The sequence below is a fragment of the Podarcis erhardii genome (genome assembly GCF_964252035.2).
Source record: "Podarcis erhardii genome assembly, chromosome: 1".
Classification (NCBI taxonomy): Eukaryota; Metazoa; Chordata; class Lepidosauria; order Squamata; family Lacertidae; genus Podarcis; species Podarcis erhardii.
This window is the reverse complement of record NC_138497.1, coordinates 116,666,559-116,692,108: the sequence shown is the minus strand read 5'-3', so window position 1 is coordinate 116,692,108 and position 25,550 is coordinate 116,666,559. Positions and strand designations below refer to the sequence as shown.

At 42.9% G+C, this 25,550-nt stretch overlaps 1 protein-coding gene across 13 annotated transcripts in view; it reads right to left on the bottom strand.

The window, feature by feature from the left end:
* The window catches only part of PDE11A (phosphodiesterase 11A), a 155,276-nt gene that overhangs the window by 9,171 nt on the left and 120,555 nt on the right, over positions 1–25,550 (bottom strand). For 9 of the 13 annotated variants that reach the window (XM_081867570.1, XM_081867575.1, XM_081867580.1 and 6 more), the window contains 5 exons: positions 23,776–23,876; positions 18,509–18,586; positions 15,226–15,289; positions 10,361–10,435; positions 8,195–8,278 (listed from right to left, as the gene is read on the bottom strand). In XM_081867570.1, coding sequence (XP_081723696.1) covers positions 8,195–8,278; positions 10,361–10,435; positions 15,226–15,289; positions 18,509–18,586; positions 23,776–23,876 — 402 coding nt within the window. Of the gene's footprint in view, positions 1–8,194; positions 8,279–10,360; positions 10,436–15,225; positions 15,290–18,508; positions 18,603–23,775; positions 23,877–25,550 lie in introns of those variants that run through there. The other 4 variants (XM_081867576.1, XR_014157889.1, XM_081867577.1 and 1 more) reach the window with 4 other exon arrangements.

The following is a 25,550-nucleotide window of genomic DNA, read 5'->3' as shown; positions in this document are numbered from 1 at the left end:
TGCGCTCCCGTCGTTCGGTCCCAGCGCCTGCCAACCTAGCAGTTCGAAAGCACCCCCGGGTGCAAGTAGATAAATAGGGACCGCTTACCAGCGGGAAGGTAAACGGCGTTCCGTGTGCTGCGCTGGCTCGCCAGATGCAGCTTGTCATGCTGGCCACGTGACCCAGAAGTGTCTTCGGACGGCGCCGGCTCCCGGCCTCTAGAGTGAGATGAGCGCACAACCCTAGAGTCTGTCAAGACTGGCCAGTATGGGCAGGGGTACCTTTACCTTTACTAAGGATGGAAGTAAGTTACAAGAAACCTGTGTAGGGTTATCCCCTCTTGCTCTGTAGCGCTCTCTCTCTCTCTCTCTCTCTCTCTCTGTAGTACAAAAGAAGGTTGGAGACTCCTCAAAACCAAAAATGAGCAAGTGAAAAAAGCAACCTGGTTACCTATAATGGTTATGGGAATGAGATCCAAAAATGTGCCAGAATTAAAGCAAGCAAATTTCCTCTTGCTAAAAGTTAAATCACTGAGGAGCACAGAGATGGGAGCCAGTGTGGTGTAGTGGTTAAGAGTGGTAGTCACGTAATCTGGGGAACCGGGTTCGCGTCTCCGCTCCTCCACATGCAGCTGCTGGGTGACCTTGGGCTAGTCACACTTCTCTGAAGTCTCTCAGCATCACTCACCTCACAGAGTGTTTGTTGTGGGGGAGGAAGGGAAAGGAGATTGTTAGCCGCTTTGAGACTCCTGAAGGGGAGTGAAAGGCGGGATATCAAATCCAAACTCTTCTTCTTCTTCTTCTTCTTCTTCTTCTTCTACTACTACTACTACTACTACTACTACTACTACTACTACTACTACTGAAATATGTACCCAGGTCATGAGGTGCCATGTTTGTGAGTCAAATATTTTGTTGCTCCATAATAACTTCACTAAAATTGAGAACCTGGTCTATAATCTCTTCTGCAAAGAGTGGCTGCTTCAGATTAATGAATAGGCAGCAATCCTTAAGCCATTCTTACGGAAGTAGCCCTAGCAAAGATAGCCTGAGAATTGTAACCATAGGCTTCCGTTTGCTCCTGCAATTTGCCATATCCAAAGAGAGTTGGGCAAAACACGAGATGACTAACCATTTACTTTTGGCATTTCTTCCACACAGCAATCAATACTTGCCGCCTTGCTGTTAAACAGATTTTGAAAATCTCTTCAGTCCCTATCAGTCTCTTTTCCTTAGTTAGTTCTTTAGATTTACCCTCAGCTGGGAATTTGCCAGCCAGATGTAAGCTGTGATTCCGGTTTGTTCAACACTTACTGCAAGCATTCAATCCATCATCATTTCTAGCCCTTTTCTGAGGCAATAGAGTTTGCTCTTTGTCTTTCTTGAAAACTGGGTAGCTGTTAAATTATCCATTAATCTTCTTTCAGATTTGCTGCATGTTTTGTTTTGTTTTAAAACGGAGGGTTTACTTCATTGGCCATCTTTTCAAACACATTTTCCAGCTTCTCAGTCTGCCTCCTCGGGTTCTAAATAGGCACCTTTCCCTCTCAGTTCATTTCTACATATCGCTCAGCTAATTGTCACCTCTTACTCGCCTTTTCACTAATGAAAACATCCCAAGTGCTACACCCTTTTGTCAACCTATTATTCCAACCTTGGATCTCAAACGCCTTGGCTCCCAAACCATTGGCTCCCAAACCATCAAAACCCGGAAGTGAGTCTTCCAGTTTGCGAACGTTCTTTGGAACCCGAATGTCCAACATGGGCTTCTGTGGCTTCCAATTGGCTGCAGGAGCTTCCTGCAGCCAATCAGAAGCCACGCTTTGGTTTCCAAACATTTTGGAAGTTGAACGGACTTCTGGAATGGATTCTGTTTGACTTCCAAGGTACGACTGTATTATGCTTTGGAGCTGGTCATTATCCAGCAGTTTCGTCCTGTGCCCCATACCTGCCATACAACAATTCCACTCTGCTGAAACACAAAAGAACATCGACCTTAATGTAACAAAACAAATCCATCATAGGGGTGGGGTGGGAAACTTATAGTCTCATCAACTATCAGGCTCACCAGATTTAAAACCAACTTTCAAATCTACTGTTCAATTACATACGTCACTGGCAACCAGAGAAACATAACAAACTTTCTTTTATAACCCTGTTACCCTCTCGGGACATATATGAGGTAGTTCAAACTGTTTGCTTCGATTGGTATTAAAGAAATCTCGAAGTAATCAAGGTTGCCCCAGATCTGGTCAGGTATGGCCTCTTTTTGGAGCTCCAACCCCTATCTCGGGGTTGTTCACATGTAGTTCCTGGAGGTGCATGCATTTTTCAGGCCAGTGGGAACTGCTTATGAAGGTATGTGAAAAGTGGATTATCAAGAGTTCCATTTGTAATGCTTAAGCTTTGTATCTTGTGGCAAAGGGCTCTTTCACATCCTGTTTGCTAAGGAATGCTGTTCCTCCAGTTTCTTCAGATACTGAACAACTGGCACAAGTGATTGTGGAGGGCACAGAAGTGCAATCGGCATCCAAAGCAAACTGTATTTGCTGCACCATGTTGCCTACTGCCCGTTTGGTTCACAGCAGTACATTTACCACCCCCAAGCATTTTGCTTTTCATTGAGCATATTGTGCATAAATTAAAGGACTTGTTACAACTGCAGCGTTCCGTTGGCATCACCCAACAGAGTCATTTAATTACAGGGTCACACATAATCTATTGCTTAATGATGATAAGCTAGAGAGGATATCAAAACGTTTTTGCTAGCAGCTGAGGCCATTATGCATGCCCTTTTGTTTGTGTTCCAAGTGTTTGATAAAGAATGTTTCCGAGGACTTTCATTTTCCTTCTGTGTTATCATGTACAAAGCACTGAGAAGACATACAGTGACAAATGCAACCTGACCCTGGAGGGTTGAGATGAAGCAATGTCAATTCCGTTACCCTTTGTACTGCATTCACAGGGATTTAAGAAGGCTCTTTCAAATCCTTGAAAGGAGCATCCCATCTGGAATTCCAAAAAGAGAACAGAGCGCTTACAGAAGCAAAGATGCTCTGGCTGTCTCCCACAAAAACACATCCTGCTCGCATTCTTACTCAGACAGGGGCAGAGTGCTTGGCCTCCGACCTCTGTATCCTTCCATCTCATGGGGTTGCCGTCTCTGCTTAACAACGCAGAATGGTAATAGGTTGGGATTCTTTTTGGCCTCTTTTGTTATCTTCTATTTCTCATAAGAAGACTCCTGTCCCTTGTGTGTGAAGCACTTCGTTATAACTGAATTGTAGAGAAAATCAGAACAGCTATAAAGATGCCCCTTCGACTATGTGCAAACAAACAGACTGCTTTGATTTGTGTCGTTTTGGGCCAAACAGACACACTTGATTTGCTGCAGAGAAGCAGAGGGTTTGGACAAGGTGCTTAAATCCTCTTCTTTCTGCTTGCTCCTTTCCCCCTACAAACCTACCACCACCACTGCAATTCTTGCCACATTCTGGGTTCAACGTATGCTTACCTCATCACAGGGACAACTGACTGGGCACAAAGTTGTAGAGGAAAGAAACAGAGAGCGAGGAAGGTTAGCTAAGCACCTCTTCCACCCACTTACCCTCTGCATGCTGTGGCCTTCCCTGTTGCTTTGCAGCTGTTTGGCAATAACCCAGGTTCTCAGACTTGGATTGATCACTGAGTGGCTGATTTGGCCCTTTCCTTACTGCACTGATCTGGCATCTTCTGTCTAGCCAACTTTATGTTCAAGGCAGATCACAAAGACACACAAATATCCACATTTTAGCCACTCATCACTTTAAGCATAAAAACAATGACCACATTTCCTCCAAAGTCTTACAAAGCAGGAGCTGATCCTATCCAACAGAAAAAAGCAAAGACTTTTTAGCAAATGAAGGTAACAGCAAGAAAAAACAAGCTGAGAATAAACTAGTTGAAGTATAGGGACTATAGTTCCCATGTATATTCCATGTGACATTTTGAACTGTAACATACTGGAGCACATTGAAATTAATGCTTCTCTTCCAGCTGCATGCATTTTCCAGTTCTGTAAGAAAATCCTTGTTATCAAATGATGAATTTGAAACCATATTTGTTTGGTAAGTGACTTGCACAAATAGAAGGACTGCTAACTGATGTTATTTCACAAACTGCGAAGAGTTTTGTGGTACCTTAAAGACTTAACACATTTATTATGGCATAACATTTTATGGACTTGAGTTCAATTCATCAGATGCATGTAGTGTTATTCTGAGATGGCAGGTATATATCTACACAGGTAGAGGGGGGAAATGAAAGGCGTGCAAAGGGAAAATAAAATGCAAAAAAAAGAGTGACAACATATGTAAAATAATTACTGCAACAAATTAGCATAGCTAACCCTTCAAGAAATTATTTCAGTTTTAGCTGTCTTTGTTTTGTGTAACACAATCTTAAGCAGGGGTCAGCAGACTTTTTTTGGAGGGGGCTGGTTCACCCCCCCCCAGACCTAGTGGAGGGCCAGACTGCGCACGGGGCAGAGGGGGCTTCTCTCTTTCCCCCAGCCCCTCCCCTCCCCCTGCCCACCTCCCTCCCCCACTCTGCCTGTGGTGGAACCTCTCCTTTTTGGGACAGCTTTCCCAGGTAGGAGGTACAGGGTCAGCAGGTGTGCCAAGCTCCAGCCCACAGCGAGGCCATGAAGAGAGGCCAGTGAGGATTCCTATCAAAGCCCAATCCCCTTCCTCCGCAGGGCAGGGAGAAGCCAGGAAGAGGGAGGGAGGAGGAAAAAACGCAAAAAATGGCACCCAAAAAGAAATTGGAAAAAAAGAGAAAAGGTGATCGCACCGATTGCAGAACCGTTTGCGGGCCGGATCCAGAGGGCAATTGGGCCTGATCCGGCCTGCAGGCCTTAATTTGCCGACCCCTGATCTTAAGCATAGTTACTCGTCAGAAGTAAGTTCAACTTAATTCAATGGATTTGTTTCCAAGCAAGTGTGCCTAAATCTACTGCTTTGTCCTAGTCATTTGTTTTTTAAAGGACAACACATTCTGAAAGCAGTATGTAGCAGAAATATACCCCACATTTGTATCTCCACAAAAAAAGGGGTATGAGAAAAGAGAGGCTGGCCAGGAACAATGCAGGATTAGGAACAACAACTAATCAAGTGATGTATAAAATAATAAAGTCATGTGTGTAGATGATCAACTACTTTAAAAAAATAACCAGACATCCCTATACCATTGTGCTGCTTTACAACATGTAGCTGGAATCATCACATTGTGCATCATCAGTCAAGCAAAATATGCAAGGATGACATCAGGATTTGAGATAAGTTTTATAACAGATTACAGAGAGGGAGAGCACAACATACAGCTGTTCTCTTAATGGGATGTGCAGACAAACAGACTGGGATGATTTTGGGGGAGTGCAGTGGGGGAAGCCCCGTTCTGCTAGCAGCAGCCTTCGCACTGGCTCCCACTTGTGGAACTTCTTAGTTGTATGTGGCTCATTGTACTTTGAATGCATGTTTGCTTGTTTTTAATAGTGACTGTGAGCAAGCTTGAGCAGCACTGGGACTGCAGCGGGTGGAGGGGGGTATGATTTAACCCGGCCTTCCCCTATCTTGGGTCCCCATATGTTGTTGAACTACAACTCCCATCATCCCTGCCCATGCATGAGCAGGGATGATGGGAGCTGTAGTCCAACCCCAACCCTTCCCTTGCTATGGTCCTGATGTAAATCTCCCCTCAAGCTGCTACTTTGAACTAATGGCAGCACCAATGGGAGCTTCCTTTCTGATGCAAATAGCAGCTAGAGAAGTTGTTCACCAGGACCATGGCAGCAGGAAAATAATTAAACTCTCCCGGTCTACCTTCTGTAGTCCCTATGGTGCTCAGGTTCCCCCACAGCTGCTAGTAACATTTTTAAACACACACACACACACACACACACACACACACAAATCTATCATAATATTCTGTGTGTGGCCTTACTACATTTGTTGTAATATGTGGTGTCACTAATAGTGTCAAAGATGAGGCTTAATACATAATAAGCACTCTAGAAACTGAGGAAGGAATGGCACCAGAAAACAGAACAGCAGAGAAATCTGTTCTCTGACAGTAAATGCCTTTATACTGTCAGCAGGCACATACATATCCACGCATTTATCTGCAAATGGGAGAGAGGGAGGAAAAGAAAGAAGGAGCCCAGATTTTGCACAAGCACAACATGCTATGCTACCGTATCTATTACATTCTGTGTTTAGACAAGTTATTACCATTAAAAGCAGGATTTGTGTGGAGGAGGGAAGAATCCCAGAACTGGAGATGTCTAGATCATGATGTCCTAACTTAGGCTTCTTAACCATGCATAAATGGGATTTACAGTGCCTCTATGCATCATTGATGCAATGGCTGCCCTGGAAATTAAGACTCAGCTTTATATTCCAGGGAGCATCTCACTCAGTGTGAGACTGTGACATCTAGTTCTCTGTTTACCCCTAAGGCTGGTATGGCATTAACTTCAAGTTCTGACAATGGAAAGAAAGAAAGAGGGGGGAGAGAGAGAGAGAAGGAAGAGGAGAGAAGAGAAGAGGAGAGAGAGAGAAGGCAGGAAAAAGAGAGAGAGAAGCTGAGCAACAGCTTAATAGTTGTGCAGCATGAATCAAAGGCCATGGGGGAAGAGAGTTAGGATTCAGTTGTGCCTCTGTTGCCCAGATAACTCCTGCAAGTTTGGAGCTAAGTGGTGCTCTTAGTGTTCCTATTCAGCCCTCTCACACAGCTCTCCTGAGATGCTTTTCTTGCCCGTCCTGCTTACAAATTCTGGCTCTAACAAATCAGTTATTCTGGTTTAATAGACAATGGTTTTCTTAAATGACCAGTTCCTAAATTTCCCCCCTCCTAACTTCTTCTTGAACTTATCTAAAATGTGACATATATTTTAAACAATATGTTTATTACAACTTCATTCAGTGCCTAATTGTTTTTTGATCTGAACCTACCAATTATAATTGCATTAAACTTATAAGAATGAGCCATATGTTATACAGCCAAGTGAGCTGAACATCAAGTCAACAGGGTGCAGTGAGGGTCTGCATGGGGAGGGTCTCAATAGTGAAGGACTTCCATAGGAACCACTGAAAAATCCATGTGTATGTGTGTGTGTCCGCCATCCAAACCAAACATGTCTGAGAGTCACATTATGCATATAAATGGGTGCCTGCAGTGGGGGCTTTGTGTTTCCTGCTTTAAACAGCAGCTCTTCTGTGATGCATTTGAGAACCAGGGCCGTCTTAAGCATATCTGGCACCGTGGTGCAAAGCCCCCCCCCCCCCCGAGTTTTTTTAGGGAGGACGATGCTGCCGGTGGGGCTGGAGGAGGCAGGCAGCAACTGGAGGACAGCTCCTCCAGTGGGGAAGAGGCGGAGGCCGGATGTGGCGCCTCCCGGCTCAGCTGGCCACTTCGTGCCGCGGTGGCCATGGCAGACGGAGGCTCCGGGTTCAGTGCTGCTTCGGCGTGGCTTGGTGGCAAGCCAATGCCAGGAGGCGCCGCGTCCCAGCCTCCGCCTTTTCTCTGGTGCCCTCCAGAACTTGGCACCCTGGCACCCTGCGCCACTAGCCTCTATGGGTAAGACGCCCCTGTTGAGAACTGTCTGAGATAGTCACCAAGTTTCAGCAGCAACTCTCTAATTCTGAACAAACGAAGTACCCAAACACTGAAACCTTTGGACTAGAGCTAAAACAAAAGGTCTTTAAAGCATTGAATGTGCAGACAAGGGAGACTGGGGTGGGTGGGTTACTTGGCGCGAGCGTAGCCGGGGTGTGTGCAGGTGAGAGCAGCTGCCTCCCCTAAATCAAGTAAATAAATAAAAATACTTAACTAACTGACCAATTGCATGACAGATAACTTAGTTCTGCCCCACCCAACATAATGCTTGCCCCCCAATAAATCCTGGCTACGCCCATGTTTCTTGGCTATTTTTTTCCTCTTCCTTACTGACAGAGGATAGAGATTTGGGCCTCATTAGGCACACATTTATTTTACTACATTAGAAATGCTTCGGCTTCTTTTCCTACCCTGTGGAATGAGCGAGCCCAGGACAGACCTCATGAAGATCGAAAGATTGAAACCTCCTGCAAAGCTGTTACATAACATCTCCCTTCTCCCTTCTGCAGAGAGGCAGGGCCAGCCAGCCTCCCACCTCTGCAGCAGCGGTATGTAAAATTACCTGATAGAGAGGCGTGCAGATGCTATCAATCCACTCCAGCTGCAATCGAGGCAGTTCATCTTTCCTGTTCCGATCAAAAATAGCCTGAATTGAAAGAGCGGGAGGGAATGAGAGGTTGAAAGTGGAGGGATATGTCATGCTTTATTACTCTGCAGTATTTTACAGATGTTGCTTCATATCCCAATGCTTTGGATCCAGGATCAAATTGGTACAAACTGAATGCTTTTGAAAACCATAATCAATCTTTATGCACACTTTCCTATCTTTTGTCTACGATGAAAAGCAAACCATTTATTCTCCGGCCCTGTTTACAGCATATGTAAGTTTAATTTATTTGACTGTTATACCATGTAATTCCTTAACATCAAACAAATCTACCATATTGTTGGCAGCATTCATGTTGCAGGTGGAAGAGAGGAGGAGGAGGAGGGCAATGATAAAGACATGCAACTGCCCCTGACTTCTCTTCATTCTCTTGGGAGGAAGATGTGCAGTGTCTATACATGTCACTGAATTCAAGGGGCCTTGCTTCCCGTTAGAGACGGGGGAGAAATTCTGTTTGGTTCACTACCTAATTCACACTTTCTGGAATACTACACAGCTATCCTTCGCAATTCACACTCCTCCAAATTTTGCTGTGCACTTTTCCAGGCAAAAAGAACATTTGTTATGGGAAATGGTGCATTAAAATGCAAGTAAATAGTGAAAAGAACATGCAAATATCCATTTTATTATGGGAAATGGCATGTAAAAATCTGTATATTAGGAAAAAATGCTGATGAATTTTCATTAGGACTTAAAAAAAAAAAAAAAGGCAAAGGAGATCTAAACTTAAAGATTGGAAAAAATGAGAAACCGAGAGAAACTGAAATTGAGAGAGAGGTCCATCAGCACTTCCAGGTAAGTGAGTTTAGGACAGAAGCTTCAGTGAATGATCAGCATGGCAAGTGGGGCTGCATCTGTCAATGTTTTTTCACTGGAAACTCCTCCCTGTTATAGTACATGTCAAAGAGAAGAGTGAACCAGGTGTGAATCAGTGGGCTAATAATGTTGGTCATTTTAAGTCAGTGATCAGTTCAAAATAGGCTACTTGTGGGGAACCAACTGGCCAACGTTCTATTATCATACCTTTGCATGCTCAAGAAGTGTTCATTGCACCACATAAAAATGGACAGAAAAAACATCAAGCCAAACTTGAAATTGTGCTTGCTCATAGAAATATCTCTGGTTATTTCTGGTTCAACTTCTGTGCCTTAGGAGGTTGGACTCATTGATGTCAAATGAATTCACAAGATAAAACTGAGGACTAAATAAATTTATATTGCCTGGAAATGTAGTCTAATCTGTTCTTACCTTTTTCAGTTATCAATTTGTATTTTTATGGAAACCAGGTAGGTGCTACTTGACAAAATAACTATTTTCTTTCTTCTTCTTTTTAAAAACAACTAGTGTTTTGTTATTCAAGAATACAGTACGCGCAATCAGGGTCCCTATTTTCGCTTTAAAGAGATTAGTTCCTTTTTGGACTTTTTTTTTATACTTTGTGGTTTTAATTGTTATATACCGTATATACTTGAGTATAAGCCAACTTTTTCAGCACATTTTTTATGCTGAAAAAGCCCCCCATAGCTTATACCCGAGTGAGGCGGGTGGCGGCAGGACGAGCGGCCCAAAAGGAGCCCTTTCTCACCACTGGTCCCGCCGCCTCCCGCCTGGGCAGGCACAGGAGTTGCAGTTGGGAGAGGCGCTGCACTATGCTGTGCCTCTCCCAATTGCTGCTCCTATGCCTGCTCTTGCGAGCTGCAGAGGCGGCGGCGGAGGGACAAGCGGCTCCTTCCTCCTCCACCACCTTTGCCGCTGTCGGCAGCGGCAAAGGCGAACGAGCAGCCCGAAAGCAGCCCTTTTGGGCTGCTTGTTCTTCCTCTGCTGCCACCACCAGGTTTGTGGTGTGGTGAATGGGCTTATATTCGAGTCAATAAGTTCCCCCAGTTTTTTGTGCTAAAATTAGGTGCCTCGGCTTATACTCAAGTATACATGGTACTTGTGTGTCTTTTCACATTTGTATTTTAACATCTACATTCTTTAAAAAACAACAGCAACACAAACAAATTTCTTACAGTATGTTCTCATTTTTACAATGAACTCTAAAATGAGTGGCGAACTTACAGAAGGAGTGAGTTTGAGCTCAGATCTCTCTCTGTCTCCTTGTTCAAAGAACTCACTGGTTACCAGTTCGGCAACCTAAAACAAAAAGCAGATAATCAGTTAGGATTCATATTATTTGTTAACAAATCTCCTGACTGAACCCCAGATTAACGAGCAGAAAAACACGCTCAATTTTAAATATATGGTTGCCTGCAGTCTTTGCTGACTCAGAGCTGAAGTATCTGAATACAGTGGTACTTTGGTTGATGAACAAATCCGCTCCCAGACGCAAGTGTTTTGGTTTGCGAACATTTTTTGGAAGCCGAACATCCGACACGGCTTCCGCTTGAGTGCAGGAAGCTCCTGCAGCCAATTGGAAGCTGTGCCTTGCTTTTTGAATGGTTTCAGGCATTGAATGGACTTCCAGAACAGATTAAGTTTGAGAATCAAGGTACCACTGTAGTCTAAAAGCTACTCATTACTAAACATTAAATACCAACAGAATAGGCACCCAAATAATTTTAAGGTTGTTGGGATTATATACCGTATTTTTCACCCTATAGGACTCACCGGCCCATAGGACCCACCTAGGTTTTTTTTGGGGGGGGGGGGAATAAAGAAAAAAAAATTATTCCCCCCCCCCCCAGCCACGGCTTCAGCGCGCCCTGCGCTCCGGGTAGCAGGCTGCTATCCGCAGCCTAGGGAGCCCTGCGGGAACTCCCGCGGGCTCCCCAGGCTTGCGGATAGCTTCCTGAAGCCTGGAGAGTGAGAGGGGTCGGTGCGCACCAACCCCTCTCGCTCTCCAAGCTTCAGCGAAAGCCTGCATTCGCCCCATAGGACGCACACAGATTTCCCCTTCATTTTTGGAGGGGAAAAAGTGCGTCCTATAGGGTGAAAAATACGGTACCAGGTACAGAAGTTTTGGGTGGAACTGGCACACCCATGTACCAGGGAAATCTGGCTGTTAACTCTGGCTTCTCTGCTTGTTGCTTCAACTCTGTACATTTCTGATCCATTTAACTTCTGAAATGCAGGTGTCACTTCTGTCTTCTGCTCTGAACCACTTAACACTACAATCTGCATGGACTTAATGGATTGGAGCTAGTCTTCTTTAACTTCATTTGGAGAATGAGAATTTAAATGGGAATGCAAAAGTTGGCACTACTTACAGGTGCCGCATAAAACCCTTTCTGCATTTGTAAGAACCTGACTGTGTGGCAGCACCTGAACTTGGGAACTCCTTGCTCATTGAGATCAAGCAGGCACTTTCACTGTACTCTTTTTGGTGCCTGCTAAAAACGTTAAGACAAACCTACCCAGGTGCTTAGAAAGTTGAGGCAATTTCAATCTGCTTTAGTATTTGAACCTTTGTAGGTTTTAAAGAATGGTTGTGGATTTCTTGATTTTATTTTATCTTTTTGTAAACCACTTTGAGGTTTGTTTGTTTGTCTGTTTGTTTACAATCAAGCAGTGTATAAATTTTATGGAATAAAATAAATAAATGGCACCAAGCTCAAACTGGACAAATAAATGTCGTTTTGAAAACATGTGTTGATAACCTGGCTGCGGCGGAATATAAGCTTAGCCACTGAACTCAAAACTAAGTGTTTCCTTTTTATACCACTGCCATGTGATGTGTTGCATGGAGTCACTTCAAAGATAAGCCCCTTGCGAAACTCCCCCCCCCCCGAGGGGGGTGTTTTGGGGGAATCATAGCTCAGTGGGAGAGCACATTTTTTCCATGCTAAAGTCCCCAGATTCAACCCCCAGCATCTTCAGGCAGAACTAGTTAAAATTGCTCTCTGAAATCCTGGAAAGCTGTTGCCAGTCTGAGCAGGCAATACTGAGGGTTGGTCTAGAGGTATAAGGCAGCTTCCAACGTTTCCATTCTGCCGCCAGATAGCTGCTTTGAGACAAACCGTAACACCGGTCTTGAAAGACCTACATTGGCTCCCAGTACGTTTCCGAGCACAATTCAAAGTGTTGGTGTTGACCTTTAAAGCCCTAAACAGCCTCGGCCCAGTATACCTGAAGGAGCGTCTCCACCCCCATCATTCTGCCCAGACGCTGAGGTCCAGCACCGAGGGCCTTCTGGCGGTTCCCTCATTGTGAGAAGCCACGTTACAGGGAACCAGGCAGAGGGCCTTCTCGGTAGTGGCGCCCACCGTGGAACACCCTCCCATCAGATGTCAAAGAGATAAACAACTATCTGACATTCAGAAGACATCTTAAGGCAGCCCTGTTCAGGGAAGTTTTTAATGTGACATCTTAGTGTATTTTTGGTCTTTGTGGAAGCTGCCCAGAGTGGCTGCGGAAACCCAGCCAGATGGGCGGGGTACAAATAATAAATTATTATGATGATTATTATAGGAAGGTCTGGCTCACATGGAGACCTCGTGGCCCACAACAAGGTGTCATTGTTCAAGGGAAGTACCATGCAGTGGTACTTGTAGATTTAAGCTCCTTTTGCATGGCAGCCACATTGTGAGAAGTAACCTGTAAAACAGCTTTGTTTAAATGAAATAAATGTAGCCAGTATTTATTTTTATATATATATATCCTACTTCAGAGTCAGCTACATATATCTTGGTTGTACATGAACATCTAATTATAAGAAGAGATTAAGAATGTTTCGACACTTTTGTAATGTTTTATCTACTTCATTGATTTAATTTGCCTTCAGAAAGGGTTAGGTTATAAATCTAATTGAAATAAAGCTAAGGATACATATGAGTAACTTCTGGAAATACGCAGTGTTCTTCTGCAAAGTTAATCCTAATTGGATTTTCAGGTTGTGTTTCTACAACAATATGCTTTTAAAGAAACAAAAAACAAAACCCAAATGTAGTATCATTTTACAAAAAAATAATAATGTAGGGATGCAGACAGCAAGGGACGCTGGTATAAACAGGCCCCTTGGCTATCAATGTTCTCTCTGTTGCTAATGTGTGATTACACAATTGCACACTATGTGTTGAAAATCATATTGGAGATCATATACTATCTGAAATGACAAGTAGCATAATTTAATGGTTTTCTAGCTTATACGATCAGTACTATCCGAAGCCATCATCCTAGGGAGAACACATTACCTAATGGTCAGCATTCAGGTTCTTCCCCCTTGCCAGGTGTCCCCACCCCCTTTTTCCAACATGTGGACTGAGTACATACACCATACATTTAAATCACATTTCTGGAAACTGTAGTTTATCCCTTAGGTAAAAGTAAAGGGACCCCTGATCGTTAGGGTCCAGTTGCGAACGACTCTGGGGTTGCGGTGCTCATCTCGTTTTATTTGCCGAGGGAGCCGGCGTACAGCTTCTGGGTCATGTGGCCAGCATGACTAAGCCGCTACTGGCGAACCAGAGCAGCGCACAGAAACGCCGTTTACCTTCCTGCCAGAGAGGTACCTATTTATCTACTTGCACTTTGACGTGCTTTCGAACTGCTAGGTGGGCAGGAGCAGGGACCGAGCAACGGGAGCTCACCCTGTCGTGGTAATTCAAACCGCCGACCTTCTGATCGGCAAGCCCTAGGCTCTGTAGTTTAGACCACAGCGCCACCTGCATCCCTCTAGTTTATCCCTTGCAGAGCTACAATTCTCAGCACAAACTACAGTTCTCAGGACTCTCAGGGTGCTTTGAATGTATTACATGTATGGAGTTAAATCTGTTTATAAGAATGCCAACGTTAATGAAAAAGGAAATACAGTAAATACAATCCTGGAAAATGGGTACAGTGGTGCCCCGCAAGACGAATGCCTCGCAAGACGAAAAACCCGCTAGACGAAAGGGTTTTCCGTTTTGGAGGTGCTTCGCAAGACGAATTTCCCTATGGGCTTGCTTCGCAAGTTTTCCCGACTTTTCCCCCCTCCCCCCCCTTTTTCTAAGCCGCTAAGCCGCTTATCCACTAAAAGCCGCTAAGGCGCTAATGGGCTTGCTTCACAAGACGAAAAAACCGCTAGACGAAGAGACTCGCGGAACGGATTCTTTTCGTCTTGTGAGGCACCACTGTATTTAAAAATGGGTTCTTTTTCAAAGACATTGGGTATTATTCAAAAAAGTTTTACTAATAATCAATGCACTGAAATTAATGCACATGACTACAGTATGTTAGGTCAATTAATTGCAATGGGTGTACTCTGAGTTTAAATGTCACTCAGTGCTATATTCTGGAGAGAGAGAACACGACACTCCTGGGCAGGCAGTAGGTATTTCTCCTCTGTGATATCAACCATTTGACATTATTATCAATTAGCTATATATCAAGGAGGATTTTAGATGGCATGGATTAAATTACAAGTCTCTTTTAGAGTTGGAAGCTAAAGAGGAGTGAAGGGATGCCCTGCAAATGAATACATGGAACCTTTTACAAAAGTTTGCTCAGGCCCAAATGTTCTTTTTAAATCTATTTTTGTATTTAAAAATATAAAACGTATTGCCAACTGTGTGTAAAGCTTTCTAGGTATCTATTCCCCTAAACAGTCCACAGTTTTGAAGCTCTCCTCCAATGATCCATACTTAGCATTTTGCCTTCAACATTTTGTGGTAAGAACGTGGTTCAGGATCTGTTGAACAAAATAGGAAGACGTTCCCTCTTACATTCCTGTGATTTTATATGCAGTGGAAGAGTTATTCTTGTGGCTCCGATGATGGAATCAGAGGTGTTCTTCAGACACCTTAGAAAGACTTAGTGCTATCAAATAAACATGAACAACGAAAGCATTGGGCAACAGAACCATGCCCAGCAGAAAATCTGTGTTATTTTAAAACACAGCAACACTGCTGCAAATTGATTGCATATTTGGCCCCTTCTATGTCAGGTTCCTGGGAAAACAGTTGCATCAGTACCTCCTCTTCCTTGCCCTGCTATTAATCATGACTTGCCTGTCTTGAAATCTCCCACGGTTTGGTCGCAGCTCCAAGGTCACAGGCTGTCATTAGCATTGATCTGAAAAACAGAAATGAACAATACAAGCTGAACAAACCTTTTGTTGCTTTCCTAAACAAATGCGCCTCAGCTACATAACTTGTTTTAAACAGTCAGAATTAGCAACTTCTTCCCTTAGAGAAGGGACGGCACAGCTCTGAATCTCAACAGTCAGCGCCGTTTTTAATGCCATTAGATATAGCAGAGCTAATGCATTATAGATTATCAGATAATGAATTTTCAATGCTATCCATTGAGTGCTACAAAAGAAACATGTATCACCACGGACTAACTACTAATTTTGCTGCACTTTGACTAATAAAGTAATATTTATAATATACAGGGCAGCTGGGGTTCTGCCATGATGTAAGAAAAGGAGTTATTACACAATAAATACAGATTGGGCTAATCTATTTGCCTACTTATAAGTGACTACTGTGGTAAGAGAAAAGCTATAACCATGAGAGGCATTCCAGACATTGTTTAAGCAGTTTCTACGGTTCATCTGCAATAAAAACCCCAAGATTTACAGTAAGGACTACACTGTTTCACTGTAGTTTAATACCTGGCTACAATTATGTTTTATAAGTGTTGGGAGAAAGAAACTATTCAGCTGGAGAAAGCATTTATGTACAGTACATGATGCAGATAAAACTATGAGGAAGCTCAGATGAAGAACAAGGACAGTGGAAATAAAAGAAGTGGCATATATACTGCCCCGGCTCTAAAATTGGGAATGAGTGAAATGATATGGAAAAACAGGAAATGACCCGTGCCTCCGCTAAAACACAAGGATCATTCCCATCACATGAATAGCTCCATTCATAAACGGCATGTGTGCATACAGGAGAAAGCTCACGGGATGTTTCTTTGCTCTTTCACAAAAGTTTCTTGGTGGATGTAGAGGATGCCCTTGGGAGTGGTGGGTCTGATGGGGCGGATGTAGGGAGGAGAGTTGTGTGCATGTGTGTGCAACAGGCATTGTGGGTGGCACAAGACCTGCCTGACACAACAGCTACATAACGCCACTGGAGAACATCAGGGCTGTCCTTTCAGCTATACAGTGGTACTTCTGGTTGCGGACGGGATCCGTTCCAGAGCGAGGGTAGGATCCCGAGGTTTCCACAACTGGAGGGACTGCTTCTGCACATGTGCACGTGGCGGTGGAGCGCTTCTGCGCATGTGGCAAAACCCAGAAAAATACGTTTGCTGCATACGTATCCTGAAGGTTACATAACTGGAGGTAAACGTTAAGTTGAGGTACCACTGTACAAAGGACTTGAGACACACACACACACACACAGAGAGAGAGAGAGAGAGAGAGAGAGAGAGAGAGAGAGAGAGAGATGAAAGAGAAAATGGGTGGCCCACTCGCTGATGCCCCTGGCAGTGCTCATTTCTGGCTTCATCCCTTCCCAGTACCCCGGAGCGAATGGAATCCTCTACTAAAAAAACCCAGGTTGCCCACCTGCAGCTTAGCTAAATGTTAATTGCTAATACCTGTAAGAAAAGAGCTGCTTTGAATGGCAGCAATTTTGGGCAACAACTAGATGGGCAAGGAAGGAATGCTTAACTCATCTGCCTCCCACCCCCCTTTTTACTGCAGCTCCCCACCTATGCCACTCCCCCCCCCAGTGGAGTGAAGCTTTGTGAAGGTAAAGAATGTGTCTAGAATGCTATGGGGGTGGAATGAGAGGGAACCGCAGCAGAAAAACAAGGGGTGGGAAAAGATTAAAGTGCCCACTCTACTCTGCTGCTGGAAAGGGGCAAATTGGCAGATCCTGGTTTCTCTCAGTTTCTCATTTTTCCAATCTTCATTTTAACACCATTTTGATTTATTTTTTTAAGTCTTCATGACTTTACCAGCATTTTAGTGAGAATTTATCTTAATATAATGTTTTAATGTAATTTTCCTTAATATAATGCAGTTTTGCAATGCCATTTCCCCTAACACAACACATTTTAATGTATTACTTTCACCAATGTATGCATTTATGGACACTTTACTTAGCATATGAATTTTAGCACACATTACTTGGGCTGCAGAACTGTGTTGCAAAATTCACCAAAGTGCGAATTTTCAAGGAGAGCTGTGATTCGGTTTGCATATTGCTTCAAGACGTACACATTTCTGTAAATGTCTCTTTAAAGGTGAAATGAAATGAATTTCTCCTGCTGCTACTCAACTTAAAAAGCTGTCACCCTGAAGCAGCTTTTCTGCAACAAAAATGGCCATGCAACAACATCTTGGGCAGACCCTAGTTTGATTTCCAAGAGCTTGTTAATGTTATGCTGCTATATATATGATATATATAGTCATAATGTTCTGGTTACTCGTCCCAGGGTAAGTCTGTCGTGTGACATAGTCATTCTGTGGGCTGAGGAATGCATCATATTTACCAGGGAGAGTCATTCTGCAACAGACAGTAAATAGCTGGATTTTCCTTGACTTTTGAATGGGAGAAACCAAACAGCATGCAAGGTAAGTGGCAGACCTCCCCTGCTCCAGCTAAGGATCTTATAAACGTGAAAGCAGTGTGTGAGATGGAACAATAGAAGCAGGTTTTGCTACAGTGAGACAGATAAATTGCAGCCTGAGAAAGATGGAGAGTAGGTATGCTTCAAGCTAAAAAGAAGAAGAAACTGTGGTTGTTGGTTTCCTTACTGGGTATCTGACACAAGGCAGTAGATTTGCTGCTTTTAGGGTTGCTATGCTTTCTGCCACTACCTATATCCGATTTGTATATTTGTAAATAAACCCAAATATTACAAAAACGTCACAAGCCTGCTGTCATCTATCCTTCCAAAGGAAACCAAAGCTGGGTAGGCACAGTCCCCAGAAAATCTAATCACTCAGAGGAGGAAAGTATAACAGTACTTGTACAAATATTGTGTACCACAGTAATCATGGAAATCGTATTAAGAGTCTCCACACTCTTGCTCAGGGACATCTGGCAGAGGTTAAAGACTCAGTGTGATGACAGCAATCTCCATGGTGATTTAAGCATTACATCCAGGCGAGGGATCACTAGTCTTGGAGAGACCCTTTTAGCCAATAGCTGTGCAGATCCCAAGCTAGGGACCAGTGTTGGTGGCCACTCTAAACAGCGTCGCTGGCTAGCTCTAAACTTCCAGACGCCTGCAAAGAATATGGTCCTCCGTTGCTGCGGATAGTCTAGTTTCCCACAACAATCTTGATAAACAAATGTGCTGCATACCCAACCCAGATGCCTCACTTACCGAAATATCTCCCGCTGGCTCTTAACATTCCAGTTGTAGTCACCTTTGTTGACAAGTTCAAAAAACTCAGTCCTCCTCCTACAACAAAATGTATCAGTGGAAGGAAACAAGAACATTTATAAGACGTTGTTGTAATGCTTTCAATGGAATTTTGTGTGAGAACATTGTGCTTCACGAACCAGTAAGGTTCTTCAGAAACCACTGAATTGGCCCTCTCCTCTTATTCCCATCAGTGCAGGTAGCAAAAGACCTGGGGAAAAGCTTTCCTCTGCTCCAGCATAGTAAAAAAATTGTACAGTCATACAGCTTAGTTCTCGAACGTTTTGGGTCCCAAATGCCGTAAACCTGGAAGTGACTGTTCCGGTTTGCGAACTAATTTTGAAAGCTGATCGTCCAATGGGGCTTCCGATTGGCTGCAGAAGCTTCTTGCAGCAAATCATAAGCCAAACTTTTGGAAGTCAAACTGACTTCTGGAACGGATTCCGTTCGACTTCCAACATACAACTGTAGTTGCAGGATGAGTTCTTACAGCAGTTCATCAATTTCATAGTCTCCTGATTGTACACTAGCAACAAGTATATAATTATGGAACATTATTACTCTGAAGAATTAAGTATATTTAATAAATGTTCATGTTTTAGAAATATATGAAGTTGCCCAACTTGCCAAAGTATATAATCTTCCCTGGCCCTGAGTCAAGTGCTATACAATCACAGACAATCAGAGCCCTGCCCAGCTATAAATCTCATTGAATGGTGTTGGGCCAGTCATTATCTCTCAACCTAACCTCCCCACAGGGCTGATGAGGATAAAACAGCATAGCCCTATGTGTCTCTCTCTCGCTGAGCTTCTTGGATAGATGGTGGGATACAAAAGAAATGATAAATAAGTATATAATTATGAAAATTCTTGGCATGTGACTTTCTTTTTCACACCAAAGTGTCTTAAAACATTTGGTGGCAGGTTTTGTAACTGTTTTTATAATTTGTGGCTAGGAAAACCAATCTCTAATGCAGAGATTTTATATTTCTATGAAGAAACACAAACTTTGAGTGAATATATATATTTTTTATACAAACAATGCCTATAGAAACCAAAATGCAGGTACTTTCCTATGAAATGGAATGAGAATATCATATTGATGGGGGGAAAGTCAGTTCACAATAGAGCTATATAACCAAAAGCAGCCAAGAGGGTATTAAAGGTAATTTAAACTTTGGAAGAAGATATGTAGCTTGCAATATACCGTATTTTTCGTCCCATAGGGCGCACCTAGTTTTTTTTTGGGGGGGGGAAATAAAGAAAAAAAATTATTTCCCCCCCAGACGCGGGGCTGGGGCAGGGGAAGCCCGAGCTTTCCCCGACCCCAGCCCCCAGAACAGGCTGCTATCCACAAGCCGTGGGAGAGCTGCGTGAAGCTTGAAGCCTGGGGCGTGCTGAGTTCCATGGCTTGCGGATAGCTTCCTAAAGCCTGGAGAGCGAGAGGGGTCGGTGCGCACCAACCCCTCTCGCTCTCCAGGCTTCAGCGAAAGCCTGCATTCGCCCCATAGGACACACACACATTTCCCCTTCATTTTTGGAGGGGGAAAAGTGCGTCCTATAGGGCGAAAAATACGGTAAATCCTCTGCATTATTTGACGCGAATTCTGGAGCTTGCATTGAGACTCACCACACAATACAGAGGATTTGCATGGTAAATATTACATGTTGCAGCCATTACGTGTATTCTTGGAAGCCTTGACATTGGGGCAGTATCATATAAACCAGCTCTCAGGCTTCCTCAGCTAAAGGCAGATGACCTGAGAAGCACAAGGAAAGTTGACTTATTTAGTTTCTTGCATTTTTATATCTCACCCTTGTTCCATCATGGAACCCAAAGCAAACACCCATTCAAGGGTTAATCCAAACCTGCTTAGCTTTGGGGTAGCCTCATGTACTTCCGACCATAAGCTGGGACCAGTTCTATCATAATGATAGGCATCAACGGAATGACTTTGGGACAACACAATGGGTTAAGCCATGTAATTTAATGAAAGACAGTATACAGACAGGATCTGAAATCTTGATATTCCATTAACTGTGCTTGGCATAGGGTCTTTTCACATTTGGAAGAGTTTGGCTGCCACTATCCCATGCTGCTCACAATTACAATTTCTACCCGTAAGTCTATAATGGTGGTTATATATATCAAAATGAGGTTGATGCCACCAGTATGGACCATTACAAAAGGCAAATGACCTTCTAAGGTCAATCATTAAAAGGAGACAAAAGAACAATCTGTGTTTTTTTAAAAAAATGATCGAACTTTCTGTTTATTTAATATAGTCTGCTAATGAAGACTGAAGTAATATTTTTTCTCCCTTGCACGTTTTGCTTTGTACATCCTATCAAAAGTTCATCCTGTTCATTTCTCTCATGCAGATTCATAGCATGATGGTCTAACAGCCCCTCTGGGAATGAGTACTGCAGTGATGACAATTTTAACAGCCCAGACTAGCTGGGCACATAGGCTTTAAATCAATCTTATCCGTAGCTGTTCCCATGCAACGCCGCATTGCGTCAGCGCTGCACAAGGTGTTTTTGAGAGTGGCTCCTTGTTTTATTTAACTAAGAAGAAGAAGGCTGCAACTTAAAACACATTTTTCTCCTTCTTGAGAAAATAAGTAACACATTTGAAAATCCAATTTCCCTCATTGTTCAGAATCCCTTGAGCAATGTGTAACAAATTAAAAGAGTAAATAAGATCTTCAGCTGCGATCAAAACATGACCTTCCTGTGCCCATCTTAAACAACTCGTTTTTTAACATCATAAAGGTAAGACAGGTTTCACAAGCATTAGCTTTAGCTAGGAGTGTGGCAGAACACTTGATGCCTTTGTAGCACCTTTCTTGCGCCTGAATGTCAAAGAAACGAATGAAGAAAACCATCAAAGGGGGATTTTAGTATTGCGGCAGCTGGGCTCCTGAATTAGATGCACCACTCACCGCTAGCCACATTCAGATTTATTCATTTCAACCATTTATATACTGCTCGACACCTTAGTCTCCAAGCAGTGCACAGTAAAGTTAAAAAGAAACATTGAAGATAAAATCAGTTAAAATGAAACTTACTTTAAAATGCCTGCTGAAATAATAATAATAATAATAATAATAATAATAATAATAATAATAATAATAATAGCTCTTCACTAGGTGCCAGAAGTTCAACAGATCATCCTGCTTCCCACAGTGAGTGACCACTAAGCAGATGCCTCTGGAAAGCCCACTAATAGGGTTTGTAGGGAAATTACCCTTTGCCACTGTTGGCTCTCTAGGAGCTGAGAATCAGTGCCATGGCATCTCTGAATCAGTGTTAGAAACTCAGATCTATTAAGCTCGGCACCAAACGGCTCCTTGAACCAGGGTTACAGTCACCAAAACAGAATGCCTAGCTGCCATTTTTGGGCCAGGTAGCTCAAAAGTCGCATTTTTCAATACCACTTTTTGGTTCCTGAAATTCATTCCAATTGTGCAGATAAAATATATAACGGATAGAATTCTACAGGATGTGTTGCTGGTGTGTGAAAACAGACAAGATTCAAGGATCCCCAAAGCACGCACCTCCAGATGGTGGAGATGTTAGGTGCCATCCTGGCACCTGGGCACCTTCACTTGGTCGCAAGTGGCCAACAGCCAGGTGCAAAATGCACATGGTGAATTTTCGAACGCTGCTCTGAATATGGGGGATTCGTTTAGCTGACGTGCCTAATAGCTTACCGATAGACCTATCCTTGAATTTGTCTAATACCCCCTTTTTAAAGTCATCTAAACTTGTGGCCATCACTAAACCTGATTTACACCACATGAACATCACCTTGCAGCCCCCAGCTACAGCTGCTAGTTCTGTTTCTTTTCCTGTGTCTTTTAACAATATGCACAGCAGGCCAAAGTTCAGCAGCTGAACGTTTTCTCAGCAAGGAGATATTGTACTGGGAAAAGCTTCTCCCAGGCCCAGTATTGGTATGCAACATCCTTGAGCAGCCGCTGGGGCTGTGGTACTCCACTGCTGACATCTGTCCTGCGCCCTCCCTTACATTTTTCTGCTGGCAGGCAGGTCTGCAATTGGTGCCAGATACCACCATTTGCATTCCCCACAATGTCCCTCATACAGCATGGTGCTGCCTTGAGCTGATTTAGCTTCCGCCATTTTTCCTGCTACCAATGCCCTCAGACCTGAAACTACCAAATATAAATATAAATACAAGAGCACTGCCATTTTCCCCCCAAACAAAAAAAACCAGTCATCAATCCTGCTAGCAACTGAATCTGTTAACATCTGTTGAAAAAGTAGATGTCAGGAGATATGCAAGTTCTGTGGTATTTGAACTATGCTGGCAGTTTCACCCATACATTGCATGAGGGGCATGTAGGTCTTGCCCCCAAAACAACATTCCTACTAAGGATACTTTGTTGTCTACCTACAGGAGCGTAAGACTAAATCCATTTATTCCAATGTGTTTACTCCAAGTATGACTAATGTTGGGTATCACTCAATTTTATGTTTGAACAAAATCACATCCAGTGAGACCACACATTCTTCTGATCCAGGGATGTGACTCTGTTCAAACACATTGGCCGATATCCAACCTGATATCACACCTCCAGTGCAACCAACGAACTTATACCCATTCATTTTAGTGGATCTACTCTGCCTATGACTTAGCTGGATTTGACCCACTGATGCCAATCTACAAATTCAGATTTTAAAAATCCTGTGGGATTGGTTCCATTCTTAGAGTAGACCCACTGAAATCAATGGGACTTAAATTGAGTAACAGTTAACTTGGGTCCCATTTATTTCACTGGGTACACTCTAAACATGCGTTACGGCTTCTATGGTGCTGTGCAACTTCATTACAGAGATGGGAAGTTACAAGCTTAGAAGATCCCCAATTAAAAAAGCAAAAAACAAACCCACATGGAAAAGGGAAAGGAGAAAACCTAGCTCCCACCAATGCAATTCTTCCATAAACAATGAAGTGGTTTTGTTTTAACTTTATAAATTAAGTATATTGCACATTTAAACAACAGAAAACAGTTGCACATAACATACTGAAAACTTTCAGAAGACTAAAATGCACAAGCGCTAGAGTAAATACCTCAAATGATAATTAAATAGTAACTGCTGGTAATATGTGCCACATGCCCTCACTGGTATTTAAAAGGTCGTTAGGGACTGTAGCTCTTTCGGATTTCCATTTGTCAAATTCAGAAAATGCCAATACCTACTCAAAATAGAGAGTGAGGTCTGTTGCCAATATTGACTTCTTCAGAAGCTGCATAAGGTCACTGTAATCCTTGGAGGACAAGTTAGCAAAGATGTTGTGACCCTATAATGAAAGAGATAGCAAAGCTAAATAGCTTAGAATCAATAGACTGTTTTTGAAAGGTTTTCCAATAGCTCTGCAATGTGTGTCATTATTACAGCAAATCTCTCTTTTTATTATGCATACTGAAATCATGACAAAAATATTTTCATCGGCCACTTCAATTAAGATGTTTTCCCAGATCTTTCTGCTAGACTGAAATTATGGGCAATTAAAAAAAAGTATTATGCACGTAAATGTAATATATGTAACTGATGAACGACAGACCTCCTTTCTCCCTTTTTCTTTTTGCAAATGCCGTTGAGACTATACTTTAGAGAGGTCTACAGGCAACAAGAGATTGCTGTTAGGCTGTTGGCCCAATGCTAAAGATGTGTACATGGACATAATTTCCAGTGGTTTCAGTGGATCTTAGTTTTCCCTCTTAAGTATGCTAGGAATTACACTGCACATCTATTTCTAGGTTATTCTTCCCCTTTCTGAGGTATATGTGTGTACTTCTCTTTGCAGGCTTGCAGCTTATGTATGAAAATAACAGCCCAGAAATAAACTTCTGGCTGTCTGCTTTAGATTACCTATAAAAAGAAACTACTTGTGAATAAGAGCCCTAGCTTGCCAATTCAGGGAACATTGTGGGAAAGTTAGCACTACTTCAATGGGCTACCAAGTATATGGAGAAACCGGGGCTCTCAAAACCAAAGGCAATGTCATCCCCTGCCCCCCGAAAGGTGACACCGAGCACAATGTGTGCCTGAAATCAAGGCACACATTGGTTTCCCACCCAGTTCTTTCTGCAAAACGAATGTAAACGCACATGGAGAGTATTACTGTTTATTTTTAAAAATCTTTTCAGGATGGACCTGCCTGCTACTGCCAGGATGTCCTGTGATTTACCAGTAAACGCAAAATGGTCAAACACTGGCCCAGTTCGCACATATTTCTAAGTCACAGTTAACGTTAACCATAGCTAGTAAACCACAGTTAATGCTGGCACATATGGCAGATGATCACTTAAATATTGGTTCATTCCATCCCTCCAATAGAGGAAACACAACCCAGAAGAACCATTCTCCATTTGTGGATTTTGGGCAATGATGCTGGCTACTTAACCAATGTCAAGGAGATCAGGGTTCAGACATAACATTAAGCTATGGTTAATGTAAGTGGCAGGAAAATGATTATGAAATGCTATTCTTTTGGACAAGGCATTTAATGCTAATACTACATACTCTTTTTATTATTATTAGATGCACAGGGGTGAGCTACACCAAAATTCAGTACAGAGAAATATACATGTCTGATAAGATCTGTACGGGATCTTACAGATACCCCACTGTTGAGTGCAATCTATTGTGTGGCAACTCAGGGCCTTCTCTGTGGTGGCATCCCAGTTGTACAATTCCCTTCCTCAGGGGTATAACAGGAACTATTGGGTCATCTCCACCATACATTTAAAGCACCAAGTTCTGGGAATTGTGGTTTACACATTACAGAGCTACAATTTTCAGCACACTTAACGAACTACAGTTTCCAAGAGTCTTTGGAGGAAATCAACGTGTTCTGAACAGATCAATCCTGGGCATGTTTGCTCAGAATTAGGTCCCACTGTGCTTAATGGAGCTTGATCCAAGATAAGCATGTATATAGGATTATAGCCTTAGTAATTGTGAGTTAGAG